General features: G+C 51.0%; 2 protein-coding genes across 4 annotated transcripts in view; one reads left to right on the top strand and one right to left on the bottom strand.

Annotated features, from left to right (window-relative positions):
• The first annotated feature begins 2,625 nt into the window (after window positions 1-2,625).
• AGBL5 (AGBL carboxypeptidase 5) lies at window positions 2,626-22,130 on the top strand. Of its 3 annotated transcripts, none has more exons than XM_072143906.1 (17): window positions 2,626-2,764; window positions 6,410-6,664; window positions 7,316-7,487; window positions 7,570-7,736; window positions 7,815-7,995; window positions 8,071-8,249; window positions 8,325-8,859; window positions 12,316-12,485; window positions 12,576-12,711; window positions 12,834-13,024; window positions 15,739-15,923; window positions 19,839-20,033; window positions 20,384-20,511; window positions 21,130-21,176; window positions 21,256-21,419; window positions 21,502-21,611; window positions 21,697-22,130. In XM_072143906.1, the coding sequence occupies exons 2-17, from the start codon at window positions 6,453-6,455 to the stop codon at window positions 21,772-21,774; spliced, it is 2,850 nt and encodes a 949-aa protein (XP_072000007.1). In that variant the 5' UTR covers window positions 2,626-2,764; window positions 6,410-6,452; the 3' UTR covers window positions 21,775-22,130. The 3 variants fall into 3 exon arrangements, with proteins under 3 accessions (XP_072000007.1, XP_072000008.1, XP_072000009.1); XM_072143907.1 differs by having other exon boundaries at window positions 7,818-7,995; XM_072143908.1 differs by lacking the exons at window positions 19,839-20,033; window positions 20,384-20,511; window positions 21,130-21,176; ... (1 more) ...; window positions 21,502-21,611; window positions 21,697-22,130 and adding an exon at window positions 16,093-16,836.
• Window positions 22,131-22,424: 294 nt separating this feature from the next.
• The window catches only part of OST4 (oligosaccharyltransferase complex subunit 4, non-catalytic), an 8,047-nt gene continuing 2,576 nt past the window's right edge, over window positions 22,425-27,895 (bottom strand). The window contains exons 2-3 of the mRNA XM_072143909.1: window positions 23,536-23,651; window positions 22,425-22,580 (exon numbers count right to left, since the gene is read on the bottom strand). Coding sequence (XP_072000010.1) covers window positions 23,537-23,650 — 114 coding nt within the window. The 5' untranslated portion in view covers window position 23,651 and the 3' untranslated portion in view covers window positions 22,425-22,580; window position 23,536. The remainder of the gene's footprint in view (window positions 22,581-23,535; window positions 23,652-27,895) is intronic.

Consider the following 27,895-nt stretch of genomic DNA (forward strand, 5'->3'; position numbering starts at 1 on the left):
GCTCAGGGTCCAGGTCAGAGAAAAGACCAAAGGAAGCAACAAGACTGCAAGGAACCTCAAACTCTCAGTGTCCTCCTGAGGGGAAAGTACCAGGAGGACAACATGGAGGAACAGGAGAGCATCATGGAGGGGCAGGAGAACATCATGGAGGGGCGGGAGGACATCATGGAGGGGCAGGAGGACATCATGGAGGGGCAGGAGGACATCATGGAGGGGCAGGAGGACATCATGGAGGGGCAGGAGGACATCATGGAGGGGCAGGAGAACATCATGGAGGGGCAGGAGGACATCATGGAGGGGCGGGAGGACATCATGGAGGGTTAGGAGGACATCATGGAGGATTAGGAGGATATCATGGAGGGGCGGGAGGACATCATGGAGGGGCAGGAGGAAATCATGGAGGGGCAGGAAAACATCATGAAGGGGCAGGAGGGCATCATGGAGGGGCAGGAGTACATCATGAAGGGGCAGGAGGAAATCATGGAGGGGCAGGAGAACATCATGGAGAAACAGGAGGACATCATGGAGGGGCAGGAGGACATCATGGAGAAACAGGAGGACATCTTGAAGGGTTGGGAGGACATCATGGAGGGTTAGGAGGACATCATGGTGGGGCAGAAGGACATCATGGATAAACAGGAGGACATCATGGAGGGGCAGGAGGACATCATGGAGGGGCAGGAGGACATCATGAAGGGTTGGGAGGACATCATGGAGGGGCAGGAGAACATCATGGAGGGGCAGGAGGACATCATGGAGGGGCAGGAGGACATGATGAAGAGGCAGGAGGACATCATGGAGGGGCAGGAGAACATCATGGAGGGGCAGGAGAACATCATGGAGGGGGGAGGACATCATGGAGGGGCAGGAGGACATCATGGAGGGGCAGGAGGACATCATGGAGGGGCAGGAGGACATCATGGAGGGGCAGGAGGACATCATGGAGGGTTAGGAGGACATCATGGAGGGTTAGGAGGACATCATGGAGGGGGGAGGACATCATGGAGGGGCAGGAGGACATCATTGAGGGGCAGGAGGACATCATGAAGGGGAGAGAGGACATCATGGAGGGGCGGGAGGACATCATGGAGGATTAGGAGAATATCATGGAGGGGCAGGAGGACATCATGGAGGGGGGAGGACATCATGGAGGGGCAGGAGGACATCATGGAGGGTTAGGAGGATATCATGGAGGGGCAGGAGGACATCATGGAGGGGAAGGAGAACATCATGGAGGGGCAGGAGGACATCATGGAGGGGCGGGAGGACATCATGGAGGGGCAGGAGGACATCATGGAGGGGCGGGAGGACATCATAGAGGGGCAGGAGGACATCATGGAGGGGCAGGAGGACATCATGGAGGGGCGGGAGGACATCATGGAGGGACAGGAGTATATCATGGAGGGGTGGGAGGACATCATGGTGGGGCAGAAGGACATCATGGAGGGGCAGAAGGACATCATGGAGAAACAGGAGGACATCTTGGAGGGGCAGAAGGACATCATGGAGGGGTACAAGGACATCATGGTGGAGCAGAAGGACATCATGGAGGGGCAGAAGGACATCATGGAGGGGCAGGAGGACATCATGGAGGGGCAGGAGGACATCATGGAGGGGCAGGAGGGCATCAGGGAGGGGCAGGAGGGCATCAGGGAGGGGCAGGAGGGCATCATGGAGAAACAGGAGGACATCATGGAGGGGCAGGAGGACATCATGGAGGGGCGGGAGGACATCATGGAGGGGCGGGAGGACATCATGGAGGGGCAGGAGGACATCATGGAGAGTTGGGAGGACATCATAGAGGGGCAGGAGGACATTATAGAGGGGCAGGAGGACATCATGGAGGGGTGGGAGGACATCATGGAGGGGCGGGAGGACATCATGGGAGGGCAGGAGGACATCATGGAGAGTTGGGAGGACATCATGGAGGGGCAGGAGGACATCATGGAGGGGTGGGAGGACATCATAGAGGGGCAGGAGGACATTATAGAGGGGCAGGAGGACATCATGGAGGGGTGGGAGGACATCATGGAGGGGCGGGAGGACATTATAGAGGGGCAGGAGGACATCATGGAGGGGTGGGAGGACATCATAGAGGGGCAGGAGGACATTATAGAGGGGCAGGAGGACATCATGGGAGGGCAGGAGGACATCATGGAGAGTTGGGAGGACATCATGGAGGGGCAGGAGGACATCATGGAGGGGTGGGAGGACATCATAGAGGGGCAGGAGGACATTATAGAGGGGCAGGAGGACATCATGGAGGGGTGGGAGGACATCATGGAGGGGCGGGAGGACATCATGGAGGGGCAGAAGGACATCAGGAAGGGTTGGGAGGACATCATGGAGGAGGAGGAGGAGGGGGGGGTACATGTCATATACAGGATATTACACGCTGGGTGATTACATGACTCTCCTGTAGAGATACGGCTGTCCACTGCTCCTCTACAGATATAGATGGCCCCGCCAAACCTCACAGGACACGCCCACTGCAGGAAGGCTCTGTCACTGCTGGATACAGTCTCCATGGAGACACAGGCTGTGCCCCGCCCCTATCTCATAGCGAGGCGAGGAGCGCAGGAGCCAGGCTCAGAGGCCAATCAGGAGCCGCTATAGTCAGACACTGCGCAGAGAGCCAATCACAGCGCGGCTTGTTGCTGTGTGGCCCGGGGAGCAGGAGGAGGGGGGGTTTGTTTGGGATACGGAGCTCAGCTGTGCGGAGACACCAGAGAGGAACACGGAGCCACCGCGGCCACTGTGACAGGTATGTACATCCGGGACACCGACCGTATATACAGGAGGGGGGCGGGTACATGTCATATACAGGAGGAGGAGGGGGGGTACATGTCATATACAGGAGGAGGAGGGGGGGTACATGTCATATACAGGAGGAGGAGGGGGGGTACATGTCATATACAGGAGGAGGAGGAGGGGGGGTACATGTCATATACAGGAGGAGGAGGAGGGGGGGTACATGTCATATACAGGAGGAGGAGGAGGGGGGGGACATGTCATATACAGGAGGAGGAGGGGGGGTACATGTCATATACAGGAGGAGGAGGAGGGGGGGGACATGTCATATACAGGAGGAGGAGGAGGGGGGGGGACATGTCATATACAGGAGGAGGAGGAGGAGGAGGGGGGGGGACATGTCATATACAGGAGGAGGAGGAGGAGGAGGGGGGGGACATGTCATATACAGGAGGAGGAGGAGGAGGGGGGGGACATGTCATATACAGGAGGAGGAGGAGGGGGGGGACATGTCATATACAGGAGGAGGAGGAGGGGGGGGACATGTCATATACAGGAGGAGGAGGAGGGGGGGGGACATGTCATATACAGGAGGAGGAGGAGGAGGGGGGGTACATGTCATATACAGGAGGAGGAGGAGGAGGGGGGGTACATGTCATATACAGGAGGAGGAGGAGGGGGGGTACATGTCATATACAGGAGGAGGAGGGGGGGACATGTCATATACAGGAGGAGGAGGAGGGGGGGACATGTCATATACAGGAGGAGGAGGGGGGACATGTCATATACAGGAGGAGGAGGGGGGGACATGTCATATACAGGAGGAGGAGGGGGGGACATGTCATATACAGGAGGAGGAGGGGGGGACATGTCATATACAGGAGGAGGAGGGGGGGACATGTCATATACAGGAGGAGGAGGAGGAGGAGGGGGGGACATGTCATATACAGGAGGAGGAGGAGGGGGGGTACATGTCATATACAGGAGGAGGAGGGGGGGGACATGTCATATACAGGAGGAGGAGGGGGGGGACATGTCATATACAGGAGGAGGAGGAGGAGGAGGGGGGGACATGTCATATACAGGAGGAGGAGGAGGGGGGGGACATGTCATATACAGGAGGAGGAGGAGGAGGAGGGGGGGACATGTCATATACAGGAGGAGGAGGAGGGGGGGTACATGTCATATACAGGAGGAGGAGGGGGGGACATGTCATATACAGGAGGAGGAGGAGGGGGGGTACATGTCATATACAGGAGGAGGAGGGGGGGACATGTCATATACAGGAGGAGGAGGGGGGGGGACATGTCATATACAGGAGGAGGAGGGGGGGGGACATGTCATATACAGGAGGAGGAGGGGGGGGGACATGTCATATACAGGAGGAGGAGGGGGGGGACATGTCATATACAGGAGGAGGAGGGGGGGGGACATGTCATATACAGGAGGAGGAGGGGGGGGGACATGTCATATACAGGAGGAGGAGGGGGGGGGACATGTCATATACAGGAGGAGGAGGGGGGGGGACATGTCATATACAGGAGGAGGAGGGGGGGGGACATGTCATATACAGGAGGAGGAGGGGGGGACATGTCATATACAGGAGGAGGAGGAGGGGGGGGACATGTCATATACAGGAGGAGGAGGGGGGGGGGACATGTCATATACAGGAGGAGGAGGGGGGGGGACATGTCATATACAGGAGGAGGAGGGGGGGGGACATGTCATATACAGGAGGAGGAGGGGGGGGGACATGTCATATACAGGAGGAGGAGGGGGGGGGACATGTCATATACAGGAGGAGGAGGGGGGGGGACATGTCATATACAGGAGGAGGAGGGGGGGGGACATGTCATATACAGGAGGAGGAGGAGGAGGGGGGGACATGTCATATACAGGAGGAGGAGGAGGAGGGGGGGACATGTCATATACAGGAGGAGGAGGAGGAGGGGGGGGGGGACATGTCATATACAGGAGGAGGAGGAGGAGGGGGGGGGGGACATGTCATATACAGGAGGAGGAGGAGGAGGGGGGGGGGACATGTCATATACAGGAGGAGGAGGAGGAGGGGGGGGGGACATGTCATATACAGGAGGAGGAGGAGGAGGGGGGGGGACATGTCATATACAGGAGGAGGAGGAGGAGGGGGGGGGGACATGTCATATACAGGAGGAGGAGGAGGAGGGGGGGGGACATGTCATATACAGGAGGAGGAGGAGGAGGGGGGGGGGACATGTCATATACAGGAGGAGGAGGAGGAGGGGGGGGGGACATGTCATATACAGGAGGAGGAGGAGGAGGGGGGGGGGACATGTCATATACAGGAGGAGGAGGAGGAGGGGGGGGGGACATGTCATATACAGGAGGAGGAGGAGGAGGGGGGGGGACATGTCATATACAGGAGGAGGAGGAGGAGGGGGGGGCATGTCATATACAGCAGGAGGAGGAGGAGGGGGGGGGGACATGTCATATACAGCAGGAGGAGGAGGAGGGGGGGGACATGTCATATACAGCAGGAGGAGGAGGAGGGGGGGGACATGTCATATACAGCAGGAGGAGGAGGAGGAGGGGGGGGGACATGTCATATACAGCAGGAGGAGGAGGAGGGGGGGGACATGTCATATACAGCAGGAGGAGGAGGAGGAGGAGGGGACATGTCATATACAGGAGGAGGAGGAGGAGGGGGGGGGACATGTCATATACAGGAGGAGGAGGAGGAGGGGGGGGACATGTCATATACAGCAGGAGGAGGAGGAGGAGGGGGGGGACATGTCATATACAGGAGGAGGAGGAGGAGGGGGGGGGGACATGTCATATACAGCAGGAGGAGGAGGAGGGGGGGGGGCATGTCATATACAGCAGGAGGAGGAGGAGGGGGGGGGACATGTCATATACAGCAGGAGGAGGAGGAGGGGGGGGACATGTCATATACAGCAGGAGGAGGAGGAGGAGGAGGGGACATGTCATATACAGGAGGAGGAGGAGGGGGGGGGGCATGTCACATACAGGAGGAGGAGGAGGGGGGGGGGGCATGTCACATACAGGAGGAGGAGGAGGAGGAGGGGACATGTCATATACAGGAGGAGGAGGAGGGGGACATGTCATATACAGGAGGAGGAGGAGGGGGACATGTCATATACAGGAGGAGGAGGGGGGGGGACATGTCATATACAGGAGGAGGAGGGGGGGGGGACATGTCATATACAGGAGGAGGAGGGGGGGGACATGTCATATACAGGAGGAGGGGACACATACGGGGGGCGGGGTCTGTGTATATTTGGGCGCTGTACACACGGCTCCTCCTGTACTCGCTGTTGGGGCTCATCCTCACATCTTGTTGTTCCCTTTAGATTGTGTAGAGGATCAGCGGGGAAGATCTCGGGGGGGCCCCCCTGTGCGGCCGCTGATGGTCAGTACATGGGGGGGGTCCTCCTCTTTCTATACTCGGTTCTGTCTGTCCCGTTGACCCTCTGTCTGTCCCGTTGACCCTCTGTCTGTCCCGTTGACCCTCTGTCTGTCCCGTTGACCCTCTGTCTGTCCCGTTGACCCTCTGTCTGTCCCGTTGACCCTCTGTCTGTCCCGTTGACCCTCTGTCTGTCCCGTTGACCCTCTGTCTGTCCTGTGACCTTTGTCCTGTGACCCTCTGTCTGTCTTCCAGGTCCTTGGAGAATGAGCCTCGCGGCTGCCGCCATTGTGTGGTGATGGAGGTCCGCTGCGGGGGGCTTCTGTTTAGCTCCAAGTTTGATTCTGGGAATTTGTCCCGAGTGGAGAAGGTGGAGAGGACAGATGGAGATGGAGACTCGTCCGGCAGTAACGGCTGCACCGGGGGCTCCTCCACCACAGCCCCCGACTACGAGTTTAACATCTGGACCAAGCCCGACTGTGCCGACACCGAGTACGAGAATGGGAACAGGTGCGGAGTCCAGGGGGGACATCCTCCCCTCTGTCTGGTGATGTCTTGGAGGGCGGAGTCCTGGGCTCCCCGGGGGACATCTTACCCTCTGTCTTGTGATGTCATGGAGGGCGGAGTCCTGGGCTCCCCGGGGGACATCCTACCCTCTGTCTTGTGATGTCATGGAGGGCGGAGTCCCGGGGGACATCCTACCCTCTGTCTGGTAATGTCATGGAGGGCGGAGTCCAGGGAACCCCGGGGGACATCCTACCCTCTCTCTGGTGATGTCATGAAGGGCGGAGTCCTGGGCTCCAGGGGGACATCCTACCCTCTCTCTGGTGATGTCGTGGAGGGCGGTGTCCAGGGCTCCCCGGGGGGGGGACATCCTACCCTCTGTGTCTGGTGATGTCATGGAGGGCGGAGTCCAGGGCTTCCCGGGGGACATCCTACCCTCTGTCTGGTGATGTCATGGAGGGCGGAGTCCAGGGCTCCCCGGGGGGGGGACATCCTACCCTCTGTGTCTGGTGATGTCATGGAGAGGTGAGTGCAGCCCTTGGGGGGGCTGAGTAGGGGCACGTCCTACTCTCTGTGTCTGTCTGGTGATGTCATGCAGTGGTGGTCACTCCAGGCCCCCCTTGTGCACCCCCCTGATGCCCCCTCTTCTCTCGGCAGGTCCTGGTTTTACTTCAGTGTGAGGGGGGCCGCTCCAGGGAAACTCATCAAGATGAACATCATGAACATGAACAAGCAGAGCAAGCTGTACGGCCAGGGAATGGCGCCCTTCGTCCGCACTGTCCCCATCCGCTCGCGCTGGGAGCGTGTCCGTGATAGGCCCACCTTCCAGGTACTGGATCCATTATGTCTGGGGGCCTCTAGGGGGGCTGGTGCTGGCGGGGCCCCTGGTCACCTCCTGCTCATCTCTGCAGATGGTGGAGAACCAGTTTGTCCTGTCCTTCAGCCACCGCTTCCTGGACTGCCGCGGAGCCACCACCTACTTCGCCTTCTGCTTCCCGTTCTCCTACGAGGAGAGTCAGGAGCTGCTGGCCGGGCTGGATGATCGATTCACTGACTGCAAGCAGATGTCTCCGGGCAGGTGAGGGTCCTGTGCTCAGGTGTGTCACAGCTGAGGGTGGGGAGGATCACACCCTGACGGCCCCTTGTGTCCCCGCAGCAGCCCCGCAGACTCCATCTACTACCAGCGGGAGCTGCTGTGTCACTCCCTGGAGGGGCTCCGCGTGGACCTCCTCACCATCACCTCCTGCCACGGGATGATGGAGGAGCGGGAGCCTCGTCTGGACAAGCTGTTCCCGGATCGCTCCTGTCCACGTCCTTTCCGCTTCAGTGGGAAGAGGGTGAGTGGATGACGACATGACCCCGTGCCCTCCATATCCTGACCCCGCACGTGACCTCTGTGTTGTCTATGCCAGGTGTTCTTCCTGAGCAGCCGCGTGCACCCGGGGGAGACCCCCTCCAGCTTCGTTTTCAATGGTTTCTTGGAGTTTATCTTGAGGCAGGACGACCCCCGGGCGGCCATGCTGAGGCGCATGTACATCTTCAAGCTCATCCCCATGCTGAACCCTGATGGGGTGATGAGGGGACATTACAGGTAAGTACCAGGGTGAGGGGTCATGGTTACCCTGCTAAGTCAGACATATTTGACTACCCCTCCCCCCTCTCACAGGACGGACACTCGGGGGGTTAATCTGAACCGGCAGTATCTGGCCCCGGACTGTGAGCTGCACCCATCAGTCTACGGGGCCAAGTCTGTTCTCCTCTACCACCACGTCCACAACCGCGTCCGGCCAAACGACCCCGACTGGAGGACGTCCTCCTCCTCCGCCCTCTCTAACCCTGCACTCCGACCAAAGATCTCCAATCATTCCCCACCGCGGCCGCCCACCGAGGACGACCTGTCCGACATGGAGAAGACTAATAACCTGGTGAACAGTATGGACAGAGAAGGCGTCACATCTCAGGAACTCTCACAGGAAACCAGCATCTTCCCTGAGCGCAAGGACCTCAGCGGGGACAATGATGTGTGGTCCTTGGGGCAGGACCCCAAGGCGGAACCAGGCGAGTCCCAGGTGGTCACCGATCCCACATCCTCCATCCCTCCTCAGGAAAGTGGAATTGCCTTCTATGTGGACCTTCATGGCCACGCTTCTAAACGTGGCTGCTTCATGTATGGCAACTACTTCACAGAAGAGACCACCCAGGTGAGACTCCTATTATACAAATATAATACTGCCCCCTATGTATGAGAGTATAACTACTATAATACTGCCCCCTATGTACAAGAATATAACTACTATAATACTGCCCCCTATGTACAAGAATATAACTACTATAATACTGCCCCCTATGTACAGGAATATAACTACTATAATACTGCCCCCTATGTACAGGAATATAACTACTATAATACTGCCCCCTATGTACAGGAATATAACTACTATAATACTGCCTCCTATGTACAGGAATATAACTACTATAATACTGCCTCCTATGTACAAGAATATAACTACTATAATACTGCCCCCTATGTACAAGAATATAACTACAGTAATACTGCCCCCTATGTACAGGAATATAACTACTATAATACTGCCCCCTATGTACAGGGATATAACTACTATAATACTGCCCCCTATGTACAGGGATATAACTACTATAATACTGCCTCCTATGTACAAGAATATAACTACTATAATACTGTCCCTATGTACAGGAATATAACTACTATAATACTGTCCCTATGTACAGGAATATAACTACTATAATACTGCCCCCTATGTACAAGAATATAACTACTATAATACTGCCCCCTATGTACAGGAATATAACTACTATAATACTGCCTCCTATGTACAAGAATATAACTACTATAATACTGCCTCCTATGTACAAGAATATAACTACTATAATACTGCCCCCTATGTACAGGAATATAACTACTATAATACTGCCTCCTATGTACAGGAATATAACTACTATAATACTGCCTCCTATGTACAGGAATATAACTACTATAATACTGCCTCCTATGTACAAGAATATAACTACTATAATACTGCCCCCTATGTACAGGGATATAACTACTATAATACTGCCTCCTATGTACAAGAATATAACTACTATAATACTGCCCCCTATGTACAGGAATATAACTACTATAATACTGTCCCTATGTACAGGAATATAACTACTATAATACTGTCCCTATGTACAGGAATATAACTACTATAATACTGCCCCCTATGTACAAGAATATAACTACTATAATACTGCCCCCTATGTACAGGGATATAACTACTATAATACTGCCTCCTATGTACAAGAATATAACTACTATAATACTGCCCCCTATGTACAGGGATATAACTACTATAATACTGCCTCCTATGTACAAGAATATAACTACTATAATACTGCCCCCTATGTACAAGAATATAACTACTATAATACTGCCCCCTATGTACAGGGATATAACTACTATAATACTGCCTCCTATGTACAAGAATATAACTACTATAATACCGCCCCCTATGTACAGGAATATAACTACTATAATACCGCCCCCTATGTACAAGAATATAACTACTATAATACTGCCCCCTATGTACAGGAATATAACTACTATAATACTGCCCCCTATGTACAAGAATATAACTACTATAATACTGCCCCCTATGTACAGGAATATAACTACTATAATACTGCCCCCTATGTACAAGAATATAACTACTATAATACTGCCCCCTATGTACAGGAATATAACTACTATAACACTGCCCCCTATGTACAATAATATAACTACTATAATACTGCCCCCTATGTACAAGAATATAACTACTATAATACTGCCCCCTATGTACAGGAATATAACTACTATAATACTGCCCCCTATGTACAATAATATAACTACTATAATACTGCCCCCTATGTACAGGAATATAACTACTATAATACTGCCCCCTATGTACAGGAATATAACTACTATAATACTGCCCCCTATGTACAAGAATATAACTACTATAATACTGCCCCCTATGTACAAGAATATAACTTTCTATAATCCTGCCCCCTATGTACAGGAATATAACTACTATAATACTGCCCCCTATGTACAAGAATATAACTACTATAATACTGCCCCCTATGTACAAGAATATAACTACTATAATACTGCCCCCTATGTACAAGAATATAACTACTATACTACTGCCCCCTATGTACAAGAATATAACTACTATACTACTGACCCCTATGTACAAGAATATAACTACTATAATACTGCCCCCTATGTACAAGAATATAACTACTATAATACTGCCCCCTATGTACAGGAATATAACTACTATAATACTGCCTCCTATGTACAGGAATATAACTACTATAATACTGCCTCCTATGTACAAGAATATAACTACTATAATACTGCCCCCTATGTACAGGAATATAACTACTATAATACTGCTCCTATGTACAGGAATATAACTACTATAATACTGCCCCCTATGTACAAGAATATAACTACTATAATACTGCCCCCTATGTACAGGAATATAACTACTATAATACTGCCCCCTATGTACAGGAATATAACTACTATAATACTGCCCCCTATGTACAGGAATATAACTACTATAATACTGCCCCCTATGTACAGGAATATAACTACTATAATACTGCCCCCTATGTACAGGAATATAACTACTATAATACTGCCCCCTGTGTACAGGAATATAACTACTATAATACTGCCCCCTGTGTACAGGAATATAACTACTATAATAATGCCTCCTATGTACAGGAATATAACTACTATAATACTGCCCCATATGTACAGGAATATAACTACTATAATACTGCCCCCTATGTACAAGAATATAACTACTATAATACTGCCCCCTATGTACAAGAATATAACTACTATAATACTGCCCCCTATGTACAGGAATATAACTACTATAATACTGCCCCCTATGTACAGGAATATAACTACTATAATACTGCCCCCTATGTACAGGAATATAACTACTATAATACTGCCCCCTATGTACAGGAATATAACTACTATAATACTGCCTCCTATGTACAAGAATATAACTACTATAATACTGCCCCCTATGTACAAGAATATAACTACTATAATACTGCCCCCTGTGTACAGGAATATAACTACTATAATAATGCCTCCTATGTACAGGAATATAACTACTATAATACTGCCTCCTATGTACAAGAATATAACTACTATAATACTGCCCCCTATGTACAGGAATATAACTACTATAATACTGCCCCCTATGTACAGGAATATAACTACTATAATACTGCCCCCTATGTACAAGAATATAACTACTATAATACTGCCCCCTATGTACAAGAATATAACTACTATAATACTGCCCCCTATGTACAAGAATATAACTACTATAATACTGCCTCCTATGTACAAGAATATAACTACTATAATACTGCCTCCTATGTACAGGAATATAACTACTATAATACTGCCCCCTATGTACAGGAATATAACTACTATAATACTGCCCCCTATGTACAAGAATATAACTACTATAATACTGCCCCCTATGTACAGGAATATAACTACTATAATACCGCCCCCCGGGTACATGACATAACCCCGCCTCCTCTCTCTCGCTCAGGTGGAGAACCTCCTGTATCCTAAGCTCATCTCCCTGAATTCCGCTCACTTTGACTTCATGGGATGTAATTTCTCGGAGAAGAACATGTATGCGAGAGACAAGCGGGACGGTCAGTCCAAGGAGGGCAGCGGCCGCGTGGCCATACATAAGGCTACGGGCATAACTCACAGGTGAGAGGATGACATAGAGCAGTGTGGGGCAGTCCTCCTGGTGATGTGAGCCACTGCGGCTGATTATTACTCTGACTTTTCGTGTTCCAGCTACACCCTGGAATGTAATTACAACACCGGCCGCTGCGTCAACACCATCCCTGGGGCGTGTCACGATAACGGGCGAGCCACCCCTCCCCCACCACCAGCCTTTCCCCCAAAATTCACCACCGAAATATTTGAGCAGGTAATGGGAGCGGTGCAGTGACTAGAGGGGGTGTATGGCGGAGACCCCCCATCATGTACTGGGATGTTATGGGATGATGGGAGTTATAATGCCCCCTGTGGCGCCCCCTCTCTGTGCGGCAGGTTGGCAGAGCGGTTGCTGTGGCAGCCCTGGATATGGAGGAGTGTAACCCGTGGCCCCGGCTCGTCATGTCTGAGTACAGCGGCCTCTCCAACCTGCGGGCCTGGATGCTGAAACATGTCCGCAACACCAAAGCTGCCACCAGCGGAGCGGCCAGGAAGAAGGGCCCAAAGACCCCGCCTAAGGCCAGCAGGTAAGTGCTCCTCCTGACAGTTCATGGGCCCGGCAGCCGTGGTACAGTCTGTAGGCGTGGGCCTTGGTGGCCACCAGATATAATCCATCTGCCAATACCTTCCCTCCCTCCCCTCCTACTGGGGATCAATAGAAGGATTGGGTCCAGGCCGGAGCCATCACCAGGACCTGGAGCAAGTGCTGCTGGATGCAGAGATGAGGAGGTGATATCTGGTCCTGGGGCAACTAGTGACACCACAATCTGTCTGGCCATGATACAGACTAACACAATGTGCCTCACCCTAATACCTACCTCCAGACCACCGCACCAGACCTGCTGTGTGCAGAGATAACCCCCTAACTCAGGAGGGTGTTTCTGGTGAGGTATATCGCCCTCACACGGCACTCATCCTGGGGGGGGGTTATATCGCCCTCACATGGCACTCATCCTGGGGGGGGGAGTTATATTGCCCTCACACCGCACTCATCCTGGGGGGGGGAGTTATATCGCCCTCACACGGCACTCATCCTGGGGGTGGGGTATATCGCCCTCACACCGCACTCATCCTGGGGGGGGGAGTTATATCGCCCTCACACCGCACCCATCCTGGGGGGGGAAGTTATATCGCCCTCACAAGGCACTCATCCTGGGGAGGGGGAGTTATATCGCCCTCACATGCCATTCATCCTGGGGGTGGGGTATATCGCCCTCACACCGCACTCATCCTGGGGGGGGGAGTTATATCGCCCTCACACCGCACTCATCCTGGGGGGGGGAGTTATATCGCCCTCACACGGCACTCATCCTGGGGGGGGAGTTATATCGCCCTCACAAGGCACTCATCCTGGGGGGGGGAGTTATATCGCCCTCACACCGCACCCATCCTGGGGGGGGAAGTTATATCGCCCTCACAAGGCACTCATCCTGGGGAGGGGGAGTTATATCGCCCTCACATGCCATTCATCCTGGGGGTGGGGTATATCGCCCTCACACCGCACTCATCCTGGGGGGGGGAGTTATATCGCCCTCACACCGCACTCATCCTGGGGGGGGGAGTTATATCGCCCTCACACGGCACTCATCCTGGGGGGGGGGGAGTTATATCGCCCTCACACGGCACTCATCCTGGGGGTGGGGTATATCGCCCTCACACCGCACTCATCCTGGGGGGGGGAGTTATATCGCCCTCACACCGCACCCATCCTGGGGGGGGAAGTTATATCGCCCTCACAAGGCACTCATCCTGGGGAGGGGGAGTTATATCGCCCTCACATGCCATTCATCCTGGGGGTGGGGTATATCGCCCTCACACCGCACTCATCCTGGGGGGGGGAGTTATATCGCCCTCACACCGCACTCATCCTGGGGGGGGGAGTTATATCGCCCTCACACGGCACTCATCCTGGGGGGGGAGTTATATCGCCCTCACAAGGCACTCATCCTGGGGAGGGGGAGTTATATCGCCCTCACATGCCATTCATCCTGGGGGTGGGGTATATCGCCCTCACATGCCACTCATCCTGGGGGTGGGGTATATCGCCCTCACATGCCACTCATCCTGGGGGTGGGGTATATCGCCCTCACATGCCACTCATCCTGGGGGTGGGGTATATCGCCCTCACACCGCACTCATCCTGGGGGTGGGGTATATCGCCCTCACACGGCACTCATCCTGGGGGGGGGAGTTATATCGCCCTCACACGGCACTCATCCTGGGGGGGGGAGTTATATCGCCCTCACACGGCACTCATCCTGGGGGGGGGAGTTATATCGCCCTCACACGGCACTCATCCTGGGGGTGGGGTATATCGCCCTCACATGGGGGTGTATGCTTCTATCAGAACCGTTCTTTAGTTGTCCTGCCTTTGTTTTTGGAACAATGTTGGGCTCAAAGACCCAGCTCCGACCGGTCTTCAGTGCGATCACTGTTGGGATGGTTTTCTTGGGGTTTTACTCGTCTTTATTTTGGTAAATTAGATACCTAAAAGTTTTTGTTTTAGTCTCCTCTGGCCTCATGACCTTCTCCTGAACCTCTCGTGGTGTGATCCGCGGGAACTTGTGTGAGCGATGCAGGATTATGGTCCTCATGGTGGTTTGGATCCTTAATTTTCTCAGAATCCACTTTGCCCCAAGAGGGTAGATTTGGAGCCCCAGGCCGAGGATGATTCAGCAGGATCATCTTGTGGTGTCATGACCTCTCGCCAAGCTGCTGCCTATTGCCCTGTAGCCCCCACCCCAGCCTCGTGTCCTTGGTGTCCTGCTCGTCGGTCCTGGTGGAGAGGTTGGAGTGTGATTGTAGGTGTGTGGACAGGTGTTTTTTTTTTTTTTGTTTTGTTTTTTTTTGTTTTTTTTTTTACTCTCACAGGTGAATTGACCTACAATAAAAAAACGAGACCTCTCCATTCTTAATAGTTGGGAAAACTTGTAAAATCTTTGGATTATCAAATCCTTATTTCCCCCGGTGACACCCTCCATGATGTGCATGGGACCTACCTGTGGCAGCCTCTGGCCACTGTACATACTATACTTGCCTACTGTCTAGTCCATGCTATGAGGGCGGGGGAGTTTGTTGGGTCACCTATGAAGAAGACCACCATTGCTGTTCCTGTGGTAGAGCCATCAATCTTCATTCATAAACCAGACATGACAGGCGCTCGCTGGACTCTGCGCCGGAGCACACGTGTAGCTCAGGATGTTGTTACTTCTTCTCACTCCCATTGTTTTCTGTTCTCCAGTTTTGCTTCTTCGTCTTCGTTGTTGGAGAATAATGTGAGCAGAGCGCGGAGCTTCAGTAATGGCACCAGCAGCAGCAGCAGCCAGCAGAACTCGCCTCAGACCAGACCCTCCCCCAGCTTCACCTTCATCTGCGGCCAAAGCCCACCCAAAGGAGGTGGTCACAGGCTCCTGGGTCCAGTGCGAGGTAAGCTGAGCTCTTCTCACTGCTGGCCTCCTGTCCTCACCCCCTTAGGGTACATCTGGCGTTGTTGGTCCAAGCAGAGGTGAAAACCTCCCTGTGTTGAGACCTTCCATTTCAGGCAGGATCTTGTTGTGGACTTCTGTCTGACTACATGTAGTGATTGTATGTGCAGCTCTTTAATACATGGAGATCAGGTGAAGACAAAGGGCAACCGTGGGACTGCGATGGCTCTGCGTGTCCTCTCCGTACCCTCCGAGATCATGAAATCTGAAGATGTGGCAGGGAGCAGAGTGACTGTAGCATGCCTGAGAAATCTCTCTCGATAGCTGCACCATGAGAGCTTTCCCAGCTGAAGATTAGCGATTCGTCTTGTCCTCCTCCCTATCCTCCATAGCTCCCCGGTCTGGTTATGACGTGCCACATACGTGACCAGTGGAGTGAGCACCTCACTCAGCAATACAAGATTGGCTTCTCTCTTTGGTGATCCAGCCTTGGATTCGACGCCTGTGTTTAGTACGGAGACTCCAGGCCTCGTCGGCGCCATCTTTTCTCTCTTACCGACCTCTTCTTTCCTGACTTGCTTGAATGATTTTACGTATTTGTCCTGTGCTGTTCGTTCTTTCGGTGAAGTGTCCTTATTTACCTTCTCTGGGATTTGCACTTGTTATATAATGGTCATTGTCGTGGTAAGTGTCGTTTGTGTGTCCAATATCATTGTGTTGGCCTCGCGTGTCGAGGATTGTAGCCTCGTGTAGTTTGCTGGAACCAAACTGCAATTGAGAAGGCTGTGATGGGCTCCGGGGTGGAAGATGGGGCCCATGGCTGTTACCAGGGAGTAATGTAAGAACTGTTGTCGTTGTCTGTGACATTGTATATATTATATTTACCAATAATAAACTCGCTCCATCTGATAATCCTCGCCGTCTCCGTGTCTTTGCTTTCGAAGCAACGCAGATCATTGTGTCTCTGTACAAACCAATGTTCAGGGCTCGACACAACATAACTTCATTATTTAACATCATTAACCATTGTCAAGTTCAGCTCTTTTCGACGCACCCGCCATCACCAATCATGACCCAACCTTTCTCATTGTCACTGTTGATAAACTTTACTTCATGATGGCAGATTCCCGATTTCTATATATTTGTGGTGTGCGCTTGGATTAGAGACGCCAGGGATAATCTTGAATTAATGGATCATGAAGCTCGAAGAAACCAGACTGGTCAAGAAATATGAAAGTACTTGTATAGACAACGCAAAGTGAAGTTAGATCTGCCATATTTTCTCCGGTCTTGAGATAACTTTGCATTCATGGAGTGCTGTCCGTCCCCATTGCGGTACCCCGTCTGCTCACAGAAAGAAATAGATTTTAAGAAGACTCTTTATAGTTCATTGTGCTCCTTATATAAAGAAGAGATATTCCAGTTCCGAGGACTGTAAGTTTATCAGTTTTCTTCACATAATGAACTGGATTACAAATCCTCTCGAGCGCTATTGGCTTTCTTGTGTCATTGTTGTATCAAGTGTCTGCTCGTATCACCTGCGCTCTGTCCTGCAATCAGATGGATAATGGATCTAGTCCGAGGATATGGCTACAGGGCTCGTGGCGATGACTCCTGTCGCACAACCCCTTCTTCACTATAGCAAGCCCAAGGATGTCGTGACATCACTTCTAGTAGTAGAGATATCTAGTACAGTTGTAAAGAATTGAACCAATCATAGTCCATGTAATGGAGCCTTGCTAGTGGTGCTCACCGCAACAGAAGTGTAAAAGCCCCATGAATTGGACAAGAGTATAAGAAGGTCCTGGAACCAGAATCTGCTTAACTGGAGCTCCGGGCTGACCACATCAAGTTTCCTTATTTTTCTTTCATGGTGAAAGTGGCTGCAAGGTTAAGACTCTTATAGAATGATCCTGGCTGGAGTTTGCCATTTTGGGAGAAAAGCCTGTCTGAACACATTCCAACAGAGTGAAGATCAGTTGAAAATATTTGATTCCATTTCCCCAGCTGCTCTGTGTTGAGGCATTGAAGTGACTCTTCAAGAGTCTTATGGTGAAATCTGAAGATGGTTCTTGTTGAAGAAATAATTCCATTTCTGGATTGCTGTTTTTGGTTGTTGACTGAGTAGGATGAGGACCTCTTCATAAATGGACGTTGTTCCCTTTAAATATCTCCAGAATCTTTTAGTGTGATATAGGAAAGGGGATGAGATGCTTGCTGCCGCACAGTGTGACTCCTCACATCGTGTCTCCATCTACCATCCTGCATAGTGTGAGCCCTCACGTCGTGTCTCCATCTACCATCCTGCATAGAATGTGACTCCTCACGTCGTGTCTCCATCTCCCGTATAGTGTGAGCCCTCACGTCGTGTCTCCATCTCCCGCATAGTGTGAGCCCTCACATCGTGTCTCCTTCTACCATCCCGCATAGAAAGTGAGCCCCCACGTTGTGTCTCCATCTACCATCCCGCATAGAATGTGACTCCTCACGTTGTGTCGCCATCTACCATCCCGCATAGAATGTGACTCCTCACGTTGTGTCGCCATCTACCATCCTGCATAGAATGTGACTCCTCACATTCTGTCTCCATCTACCATCCCGCACAGCGCGAGCCCTCCCGTCATGTCTCCATCTACCTTCCCACATAGTGTGAGCCCTCCCATCATGTCACCATCTACCAACCCACATAGTGTGAGCCCTCATGTCGTGTCTCCATCTACCATCCCGCATAGAAAGTGAGCCCCCACGTTATGTCTCCATCTACCATCCCGCATAGAATGTGACTCCTCACGTCGTGTCACCATCTACCATCCTGCATAGTGTGAGCCCTCAGTGTCTCCATCTACCATCCCGCATAGAATGTGACTCCTCACGTCGTGTCTCCATCTACCATCCCGCATAGAATGTGACTCCTCACATTCTGTCTCCATCTACCATCCCACATAGTGTGAGCCATCCCATCATGTCACCATCTACCAACCCACATAGTGTGACTCCTCACGTCGTGTCTCCATCTACCATCCCATATAGTGTGAGCCCTCCCGTCATGCCTCCATCTACCATCCCACATAGTGTGAGCCCTCCCGTCGTATCTCCATCTACCATCCCGGATAGTGTGACTCCTGACATAGTGTCTCCATCTACCATCCCGCATAGAATGTGACTCCTGACGTCGTGTCTCCATCTACCATCCCGCATAGTGTGACTCCTCACGTCGTGTCTCCATCTACCATCCCGCAAAGTGTGACTCCTCACGTCGTGTCTCCATCTACCATCCCGCAAAGTGTGACTCCTCACGTTGTGTCTCCATCTACCATCCAGTATAGAGAGATCCTTCTACCCTACGGTTTAGAGTGTGAGCCCTCAATGGCAGGGTCCTCCTTCCAGAGCGTTAGATTGTTACTGTATTAATGTAAATTATGTGAACCCCTTACAGAGCCATGGAATAACGCTGCTCTATAAATATCTTCACAAAAGCAAATTGCCACCACAGTGTAGGGCAGTCTTTACATTTTGCAGACTTTATTTTTGGAGATTAATGTCCACCAGTGGTGGTGATGTCCTGTCTGATTTGTCCTGCCAATCGTTGCTAACACTCCCAGTGGGGCTTTCCTCAGAGTTGCTGGGGGTAGAGGGTACCGCAGTGCAGATATGGATAATGGATATTCAAGAGAAAGGATGAATTACGATCTATCCAAGTGTTGGTTTTAAATATAGAGCCACCTGGTTGTGATCCTGCTGTGTACATGATAACTGTACTGTGACATCGCTGTGTGTTGTCACTGTTATTGTAGGCTTTGTAGATGTTTACAAGCACGTCCCTCATTTCATTCTCCTCTGACCACTAGCTGCTTCTCCTTCCCTGAGTGATGGCTTCGGCCTTATATGTGACCAGTGTAAATTTTGCTGTTGACAGACACCAAAGCCCAGGAGAAGCGCCGCCAGCACCATCAGTCATTACTTCGGGTCACTGTCCACAGCCCGACCAGGAGCCATCAGATCACCAGCACCCAAACCCCTCACATGTCAGCGCTCCCAACCCGAGGACATCCACACCCTCTAGTCCATCAGAAGCCATCATGCAGCCTCCCGGTATCACTCAGCATGTCAGGTGTGTGTACCTTCAAGCATATGCTCCAGCTCAAGTCTCTGCTTTGGGGAAGATGAGGACATCTTTCCACTTCCATTATAGCTCTGAACCCGACTACCCCAATAATGTGAATGTTAGATGGGTGGAGGAGGGAGCAGAACCCTTGACTTTATCTTGTGTGCATGATGCTTCCCTCTATAACTCTTGAGAAACTAGAAGAGCCCTTGACTGGTGTCTACATCTCCTACTGGACTGGCAGGGTAAGGGGAACAGGACATAGATGAGCAGCTCCCATAGAATCCTGATTGTCTGACTCTTCCTCTTTAATCATGAAGATCAGCATTGACACCTTCTCTTGTCTCACCTACCAGGCAGTGGATTCAGCAGCTTGACCTTGGCCAACAAGACCAAGAGTCCAGCATCGGTCAAGAAGAGCCCTCGGGAGGGCGAGCACAGGAAAACACTAATCCGAGCTGATGCTGATATTCCTCTGATACAGGTACAAAGTGTGTGGAGCAGAGATGCTACTCCTCAGATGGACCAGTACTGGGCCTGAAATACCTTCAGAAGTCAGCAGCACGTTTCCTCATGTTTATAGTGTGAATTAGAGTGATCTTCAATCTTGTGGGAACGATGGATCATACATGTTGAAAATCATTATCCCCCAAGCTTTTTCTTGATGTTATTGGAGAAGAGAAGGGCCGCTTTCACACAGATAAAATTGTTGGTTAGTCTTGGCTCACCCTCTATCCTGGTGGTGAGTTTACTACAACAGGTGCTAGAATTTTTTTTATTAGTTGCCTAATAAAGTCCAGCTGGGCACCACCGGTCAGTGAGACCAGCTCTCATTGTAGGGGAGTTGCCCTTACATTGTGTGGCTGGTTGTTTTGGAGGCGCTGGGTTTGGGTGAGATAAGCTCCAGTTGTAGAGGATTCGAGTTGCCCTTATACTGTGTGACTGGTTGTTTTGGAGGCACTGGGTTTGGGTGCGATCAGCTCTCGTTGTGGAGGATTTGAGTTGTCCTCACATTGTGTGGCTGGTTGCTTCAGGGGCGCTGAGTTTGGGCGAGATCACCTTTGTAAAGACTTTAACCTTATGTTTTTTGTTATTGTTTTAGAACCTACAAAAAAGAAGTGGCGGCCACTGCAGCGCAGAATTTTCCAGGTACGATGTCCTGATAATTTTATAGTTATGATTTCTCCTGTGGTCTTCCCATCTTTCATCAGTCGTTCTCCTCTCCCAGGTCTCTGGAAAGCTTGGGTGTGCGTCCCAGCCGCATCCCGGTGAGGCGGGGAGCTCTCCTGCACTCCCAGAGCCTCCTTCATGTCGCTAATGAGCGGGACTCTCCCATTCTCAGAGTGTGGAAATACACCTCCGAGCAGGGGCTGAATAATGTCACCCTCACAGGTGTCCTAATGGAGGGACGGGTAAGGGGCCCACTGGGTTCCTAGACATTTGTCTTAACGTTTGTCTCGGTTATTACTTGCAGACCTGGCGGCGGTCACGTCCAGTCTGACCGTTTGCTCCGTGCCGCTCCACAGATCTAAGGTGGACGAACCTCTCTACATCTGTGACCAAACCCAGGAGCTGAACAAGCAGGTAACTATGATCGGTCTTGTAGCAGGAGCACCTCGAGCTGCCACTGCTGTGAGACTCCTGATCTTGTATCTGTTCTCTCTTGTAGAGTTTCCCAGCAGTCTCTCCAGAGAGCGCTCACCTCTCGCCCTATCAGGGGATCCTGTCCTTCTGTGCCGAGGGATGAGGACTCCCGTGTCTGCTGATGAGTAGATACGTGTCATGGTGCTATGTTCTGTGAGCCTGGACAGTGGACCAAGTACCACAGCGTTGGTAACCCTCCCCCGTCTTACTGTGTGTGTTCTCTGTTATCACCACTGACTCCTCCCATTTGCACTTTGTGATGACATTTATGGTGGCAACGTCCAATCGCATCTTTCACCGCCGCTTGTTTTGTACATGGTGACGTTTTCTATGTTTGGAACGGAGGGGGTCTCTGGGCTTGTGTCCTCGATTTTTAATTTTTCTTATGAAATTTGATATCCAGAAGTTTTTATGTGATTTTATCTCTGCGGCCAACAATAGACAATCAGAGTCTCTGCTGCTTCTATTTAATAAAGATCAGTATTTATCAGCAACAAAGTCTCCGGTCACCTCTGTGGGGGCAGGGATCATGGGTCGGAGGAGGAGTCAGGGCTGGGTAACGCCCTAGAGGAACCATCAGGTCAGAAGTGTAAGAGTGAGAAATTTGGTATTAAAGTTTGATTTTCACAACTTTAAAAAAATAATTGCAAAGTCTTGAACTATAACTTACATCAAGACTGGAGTGAGAACAGGGAGAGATAATGAACACAGCAAATACATCTACATCATACACACTATATATACACACATACATAGAGAGCAGGGGCCACATGGGCTCGGTGTCATAGTTTATTCAGCCACAGTCATCAATCTTACAAAAAATCTGTACAGGAAAGAATGTGGGGGCGGAGTCTCAGGTAAGGCGGGGCCTCCATAGGCAGGAGCAGGTTCACTGCTACTACTTCTGATCTGAGGAAGAAAGAAAAAGGTGAGTCCTAATAATACTGCACCCTCTGCCATGAGCCTGGCACTAAGCCCCCACTGCACTCCTCTGCCATGAGCCTGGGCACTAAGCCCCCACCACTGCACTCCTCTGCCATGAGCCTGGCACCAAGCCCCCACCCCCGCTCACCACTGCACTCCTCTGCCATGAGCCTGGCAACAAGCCCCCACCCCCGCTCACCACTGCACTCCTCTGCCATGAGCCTGGGCACTAAGCCCCCACCACTGCACTCCTCTGCCATGAGCCTGGCACCAAGCCCCCACCCCCCGCTCACCACTGCACTCCTCTGCCATGAGCCTGGCACCAAGCCCCCACCCCCGCTCACCACTGCACTCCTCTGCCATGTGCCTGGCACCAAGCCCCCACCCCCGCTCACCACTGCACTCCTCTGCCATGAGCCTGGCACCAAGCCCCCACCCCCGCTCACCACTGCACTCCTCTGCCATGAGCCTGGCACCAAGCCCCCACCCCCGCTCACCACTGCACTCCTCTGCCATGTGCCTGGCACCAAGCCCCCACCCCCGCTCACCACTGCACACCTCTGCCCACCTCTGCCATGAGCCTGGCACCAAGCCCCCACCCCCCGCTCACCACTGCACTCCTCTGCCATGAGCCTGGCCATAAGCCCCCACACCTGCTAAGCACCACACCCCCTGCCATAAGCCCCCAATCCCGCTTACCACACCCTCTAACATGAGCCTGGCGCTAAGCCCCACCCCCACTATTGACCCAGACAGTAAGCTTAAGACATAAACTACCAGGATGAAAGACTGTATGCAAATGAACCTGAGGAGCTTCATGCTCCATTAACAGCCCCTCAGGCTCATTTGCATTCAATCCTAGTGGTAGATGCACTTTAACCACTTATGTGAGCAGGACACCAAGCCCCACCCCTCCACCACAAGCTCCGCCCATGCTTACCTCATTCCTGCTTCTTGGGATTATTGACAGCGACATAATGATAGAGAACAACCAGGAGGAAGAGCGACACCCCCAGCATGTTAGCGAAGATGGCGAGCTGCACGTCCGTGATCATCCTGCAGGGGGAGACAAGCACACATGTACCTCACATCCTCCAGTCACCACCAGAGCTGCAACAAGAATACTGTCCACACAAATTACATCCTCCACAATGGAGATCATACACCAAGGTATGAGAGTGGCCGCAAAACGCCCGTAGCCCCCACACGGCGGCCCGCCCCACCCCCACACCCTATATGCAACACAGTCATCAATGCAATTGCTCGTTTTACCCAAATATATATTTATATTGTGTGTTGCGGCCTCTCCAGTATTTCGGTATTGGCCTAGGGCAGTGATGGGGAACCTCTTAGACCCAGAGTGCCCAAACTACAACCAAAAGCCACTCCTTTACTGGAGAGCGCCGGCCCGGCAGTTCTAGCAGCGATGTATTTCACTCCTTCAGCCTGAGAACTGCAGCAACGCAGCCGGAAGCAGGAGCGCAAATCTCCCCCCCTCCCCATCATTGTAGGGAGGTTCTGTGAGTCCTGTCTGCTGAGCCTCATGCTGAGGTGATGGCCCGGGTGCCCACACACAAGGCCCCGAGTCACCACCTGGTCTATGGGAGGGGCATTCTGTCAGCCGGCCCACTACATCCGTAACGTATAAAATACTGCAACCAACAATCCGTATACAAGCCCCTCCCCCAATATATACATCCACACAAGCCACACCCCCCCCAATTCGCCCCGATATACACAGAGGCCGCAGCCCCGCCCTGATATATATATACACACACACACACGGTTCCCTCAGGTAGAAAGAGATATATACACACACACACACACACACACACACACACACACACACACACACACACACACACACACACACACACACACACTGCTCCCTCAGGTAGATAGAGATATATACACACACTGCTCCCTCAGGTAGATAGAGATATATACACACACACACACACACACACACACACTGCTCCCTCAGGTAGATAGAGATATATACACACACACACACTGCTCCCTCAGGTAGATAGAGATATATACACACACACACTGCTCCCTCAGGTAGATAGAGATATATACACACACACACACACACACACACTGCTCCCTCAGGTAGATAGAGATATATACACACACACACACACTGCTCCCTCAGGTAGATAGAGATATATACACACACACACACACTGCTCCCTCAGGTAGATAGAGATATATACACACACACACACTGCTCCCTCAGGTAGATAGAGATATATACACACACACACACTGCTCCCTCAGGTAGATAGAGATATATACACACACACACACTGCTCCCTCAGGTAGATAGAGATATATACACACACACTGCTCCCTCAGGTAGATAGAGATATATACACACACACACACTGCTCCCTCAGGTAGATAGAGATATATACACACACACACACACACACACACACACACACACACTGCTCCCTCAAGTAGATAGAGATATATACACACACACACACACACACACACACACACACTGCTCCCTCAGGTAGATAGAGATATATACACACACACACACTGCTCCCTCAGGTAGATAGAGATATATACACACACACACACTGCTCCCTCAGGTAGATAGAGATATATACACACACACACTGCTCCCTCAGGTAGATAGAGATATATACACACACACACACACTGCTCCCTCAGGTAGATAGAGATATATACACACACACACACACACACACTGCTCCCTCAGGTAGATAGAGATATATACACACACACACTGCTCCCTCAGGTAGATAGAGATATATATACACACACACACACACACACACATACACACACACACTGCTCCCTCAGGTAGATAGAGATATATACACACACACACTGCTCCCTCAGGTAGATAGAGATATACACACACTGCTCCCTCAGGTAGATAGAGATATATATACACATACACTGCTCCCTCAGGTAGATAGAGATATATATACACACACACTGCTCCCTCAGGTAGATAGAGATATATACACACACACACACACTGCTCCCTCAGGTAGATAGAGATATATACACACACACACTGCTCCCTCAGGTAGATAGAGATATATACACACACACACACACACTGCTCCCTCAGGTAGATAGAGATATATACACACACACACACACACTGCTCCCTCAGGTAGATAGAGATATATACACACACACACTGCTCCCTCAGGTAGATAGAGATATATACACACACACACTGCTCCCTCAGGTAGATAGAGATATACACACACTGCTCCCTCAGGTAGATAGAGATATATACACACACACACTGCTCCCTCAGGTAGATAGAGATATATACACACACACACACACACTGCTCCCTCAGGTAGATAGAGATATATACACACACACACACACACTGCTCCCTCAGGTAGATAGAGATATATACACACACACACTGCTCCCTCAGGTAGATAGAGATATATACACACACACACTGCTCCCTCAGGTAGATAGAGATATACACACACTGCTCCCTCAGGTAGATAGAGATATATATACACACACACTGCTCCCTCAGGTAGATAGAGATATATATATACACACACACTGCTCCCTCAGGTAGATAGAGATATATATACACACACACTGCTCCCTCAGGTAGATAGAGATATATATACACACACACTGCTCCCTCAGGTAGATAGAGATATATATACACACACACTGCTCCCTCAGGTAGATAGAGATATATATACACACACACTGCTCCCTCAGGTAGATAGAGATATATATATATACACACACACTGCTCCCTCAGGTAGATAGAGATATATATATACACACACACTGCTCCCTCAGGTAGATAGAGATATATATATACACACACACTGCTCCCTCAGGTAGATAGAGATATACACACACACACTGCTCCCTCAGGTAGATAGAGATATACACACACACACTGCTCCCTCAGGTAGATAGAGATATACACACACACACTGCTCCCTCAGGTAGATAGAGATATACACACACACACTGCTCCCTCAGGTAGATAGAGATATACACACACACACTGCTCCCTCAGGTAGATAGAGATATACACACACACACTGCTCCCTCAGGTAGATAGAGATATACACACACACACTGCTCCCTCAGGTAGATAGAGATATACACACACACACTGCTCCCTCAGGTAGATAGAGATATACACACACACACTGCTCCCTCAGGTAGATAGAGATATACACACACACACTGCTCCCTCAGGTAGATAGAGATATACACACACACACACACACTGCTCCCTCAGGTAGATAGAGATATACACACACACACTGCTCCCTCAGGTAGATAGAGATATACACACACACACTGCTCCCTCAGGTAGATAGAGATATACACATACACACTGCTCCCTCAGGTAGATAGAGATATACACACACACACACACACTGCTCCCTCAGGTAGATAGAGATATACACACACACACACACTGCTCCCTCAGGTAGATAGAGATATATACACACACACACTGCTCCCTCAGGTAGATAGAGATATATACACACACACACACACACACACACACTGCTCCCTCAGGTAGATAGAGATATATACACACACACACTGCTCCCTCAGGTAGATAGAGATATATACACACACACACTGCTCCCTCAGGTAGATAGAGATATACACACACACACACACTGCTCCCTCAGGTAGATAGAGATATATACACACACACACTGCTCCCTCAGGTAGATAGAGATATATACACACACACACACACACACACACACTGCTCCCTCAGGTAGATAGAGATATATACACACACACACTGCTCCCTCAGGTAGATAGAGATATATACACACACACACTGCTCCCTCAGGTAGATAGAGATATATACACACACACACACACACACACACACACACACTGCTCCCTCAGGTAAATAGAGATATATACACACACACACACACACACACTGCTCCCTCAGGTAGATAGAGATATATACACACACACTGCTCCCTCAGGTAGATAGAGATATATACACACACTGCTCCCTCAGGTAGATAGAGATATATACACACACACTGCTCCCTCAGGTAGATAGAGATATATACACACACACACACACACACACACACACTGCTCCCTCAGGTAGATAGAGATATATACACACACACACACACACACACTGCTCCCTCAGGTAGATAGAGATATATACACACACACACACACTGCTCCCTCAGGTAGATAGAGATATATACACACACACACACTGCTCCCTCAGGTAGATAGAGATATACACACACACACACACT

The sequence above is a fragment of the Engystomops pustulosus genome, chromosome 3, assembly GCF_040894005.1.
Source record: "Engystomops pustulosus chromosome 3, aEngPut4.maternal, whole genome shotgun sequence".
Taxonomy (NCBI): Eukaryota; Metazoa; Chordata; class Amphibia; order Anura; family Leptodactylidae; genus Engystomops; species Engystomops pustulosus.

Bases quoted from the DNA above. Each gene is read 5' to 3' on its own strand.
- AGBL5 (XM_072143906.1), top strand. From the start codon at position 6,453: ATGGAGGTCCGCTGCGGGGGGCTTCTGTTTAGCTCCAAGTTTGATTCT. The intron at 12,486-12,575 runs GTGAGAGGATGA...TTCGTGTTCCAG, and splicing joins GCTACGGGCATAACTCACAG to CTACACCCTGGAATGTAATT. The intron at 21,420-21,501 runs GTGTCCTAATGG...TATTACTTGCAG, and splicing joins GAATAATGTCACCCTCACAG to ACCTGGCGGCGGTCACGTCC.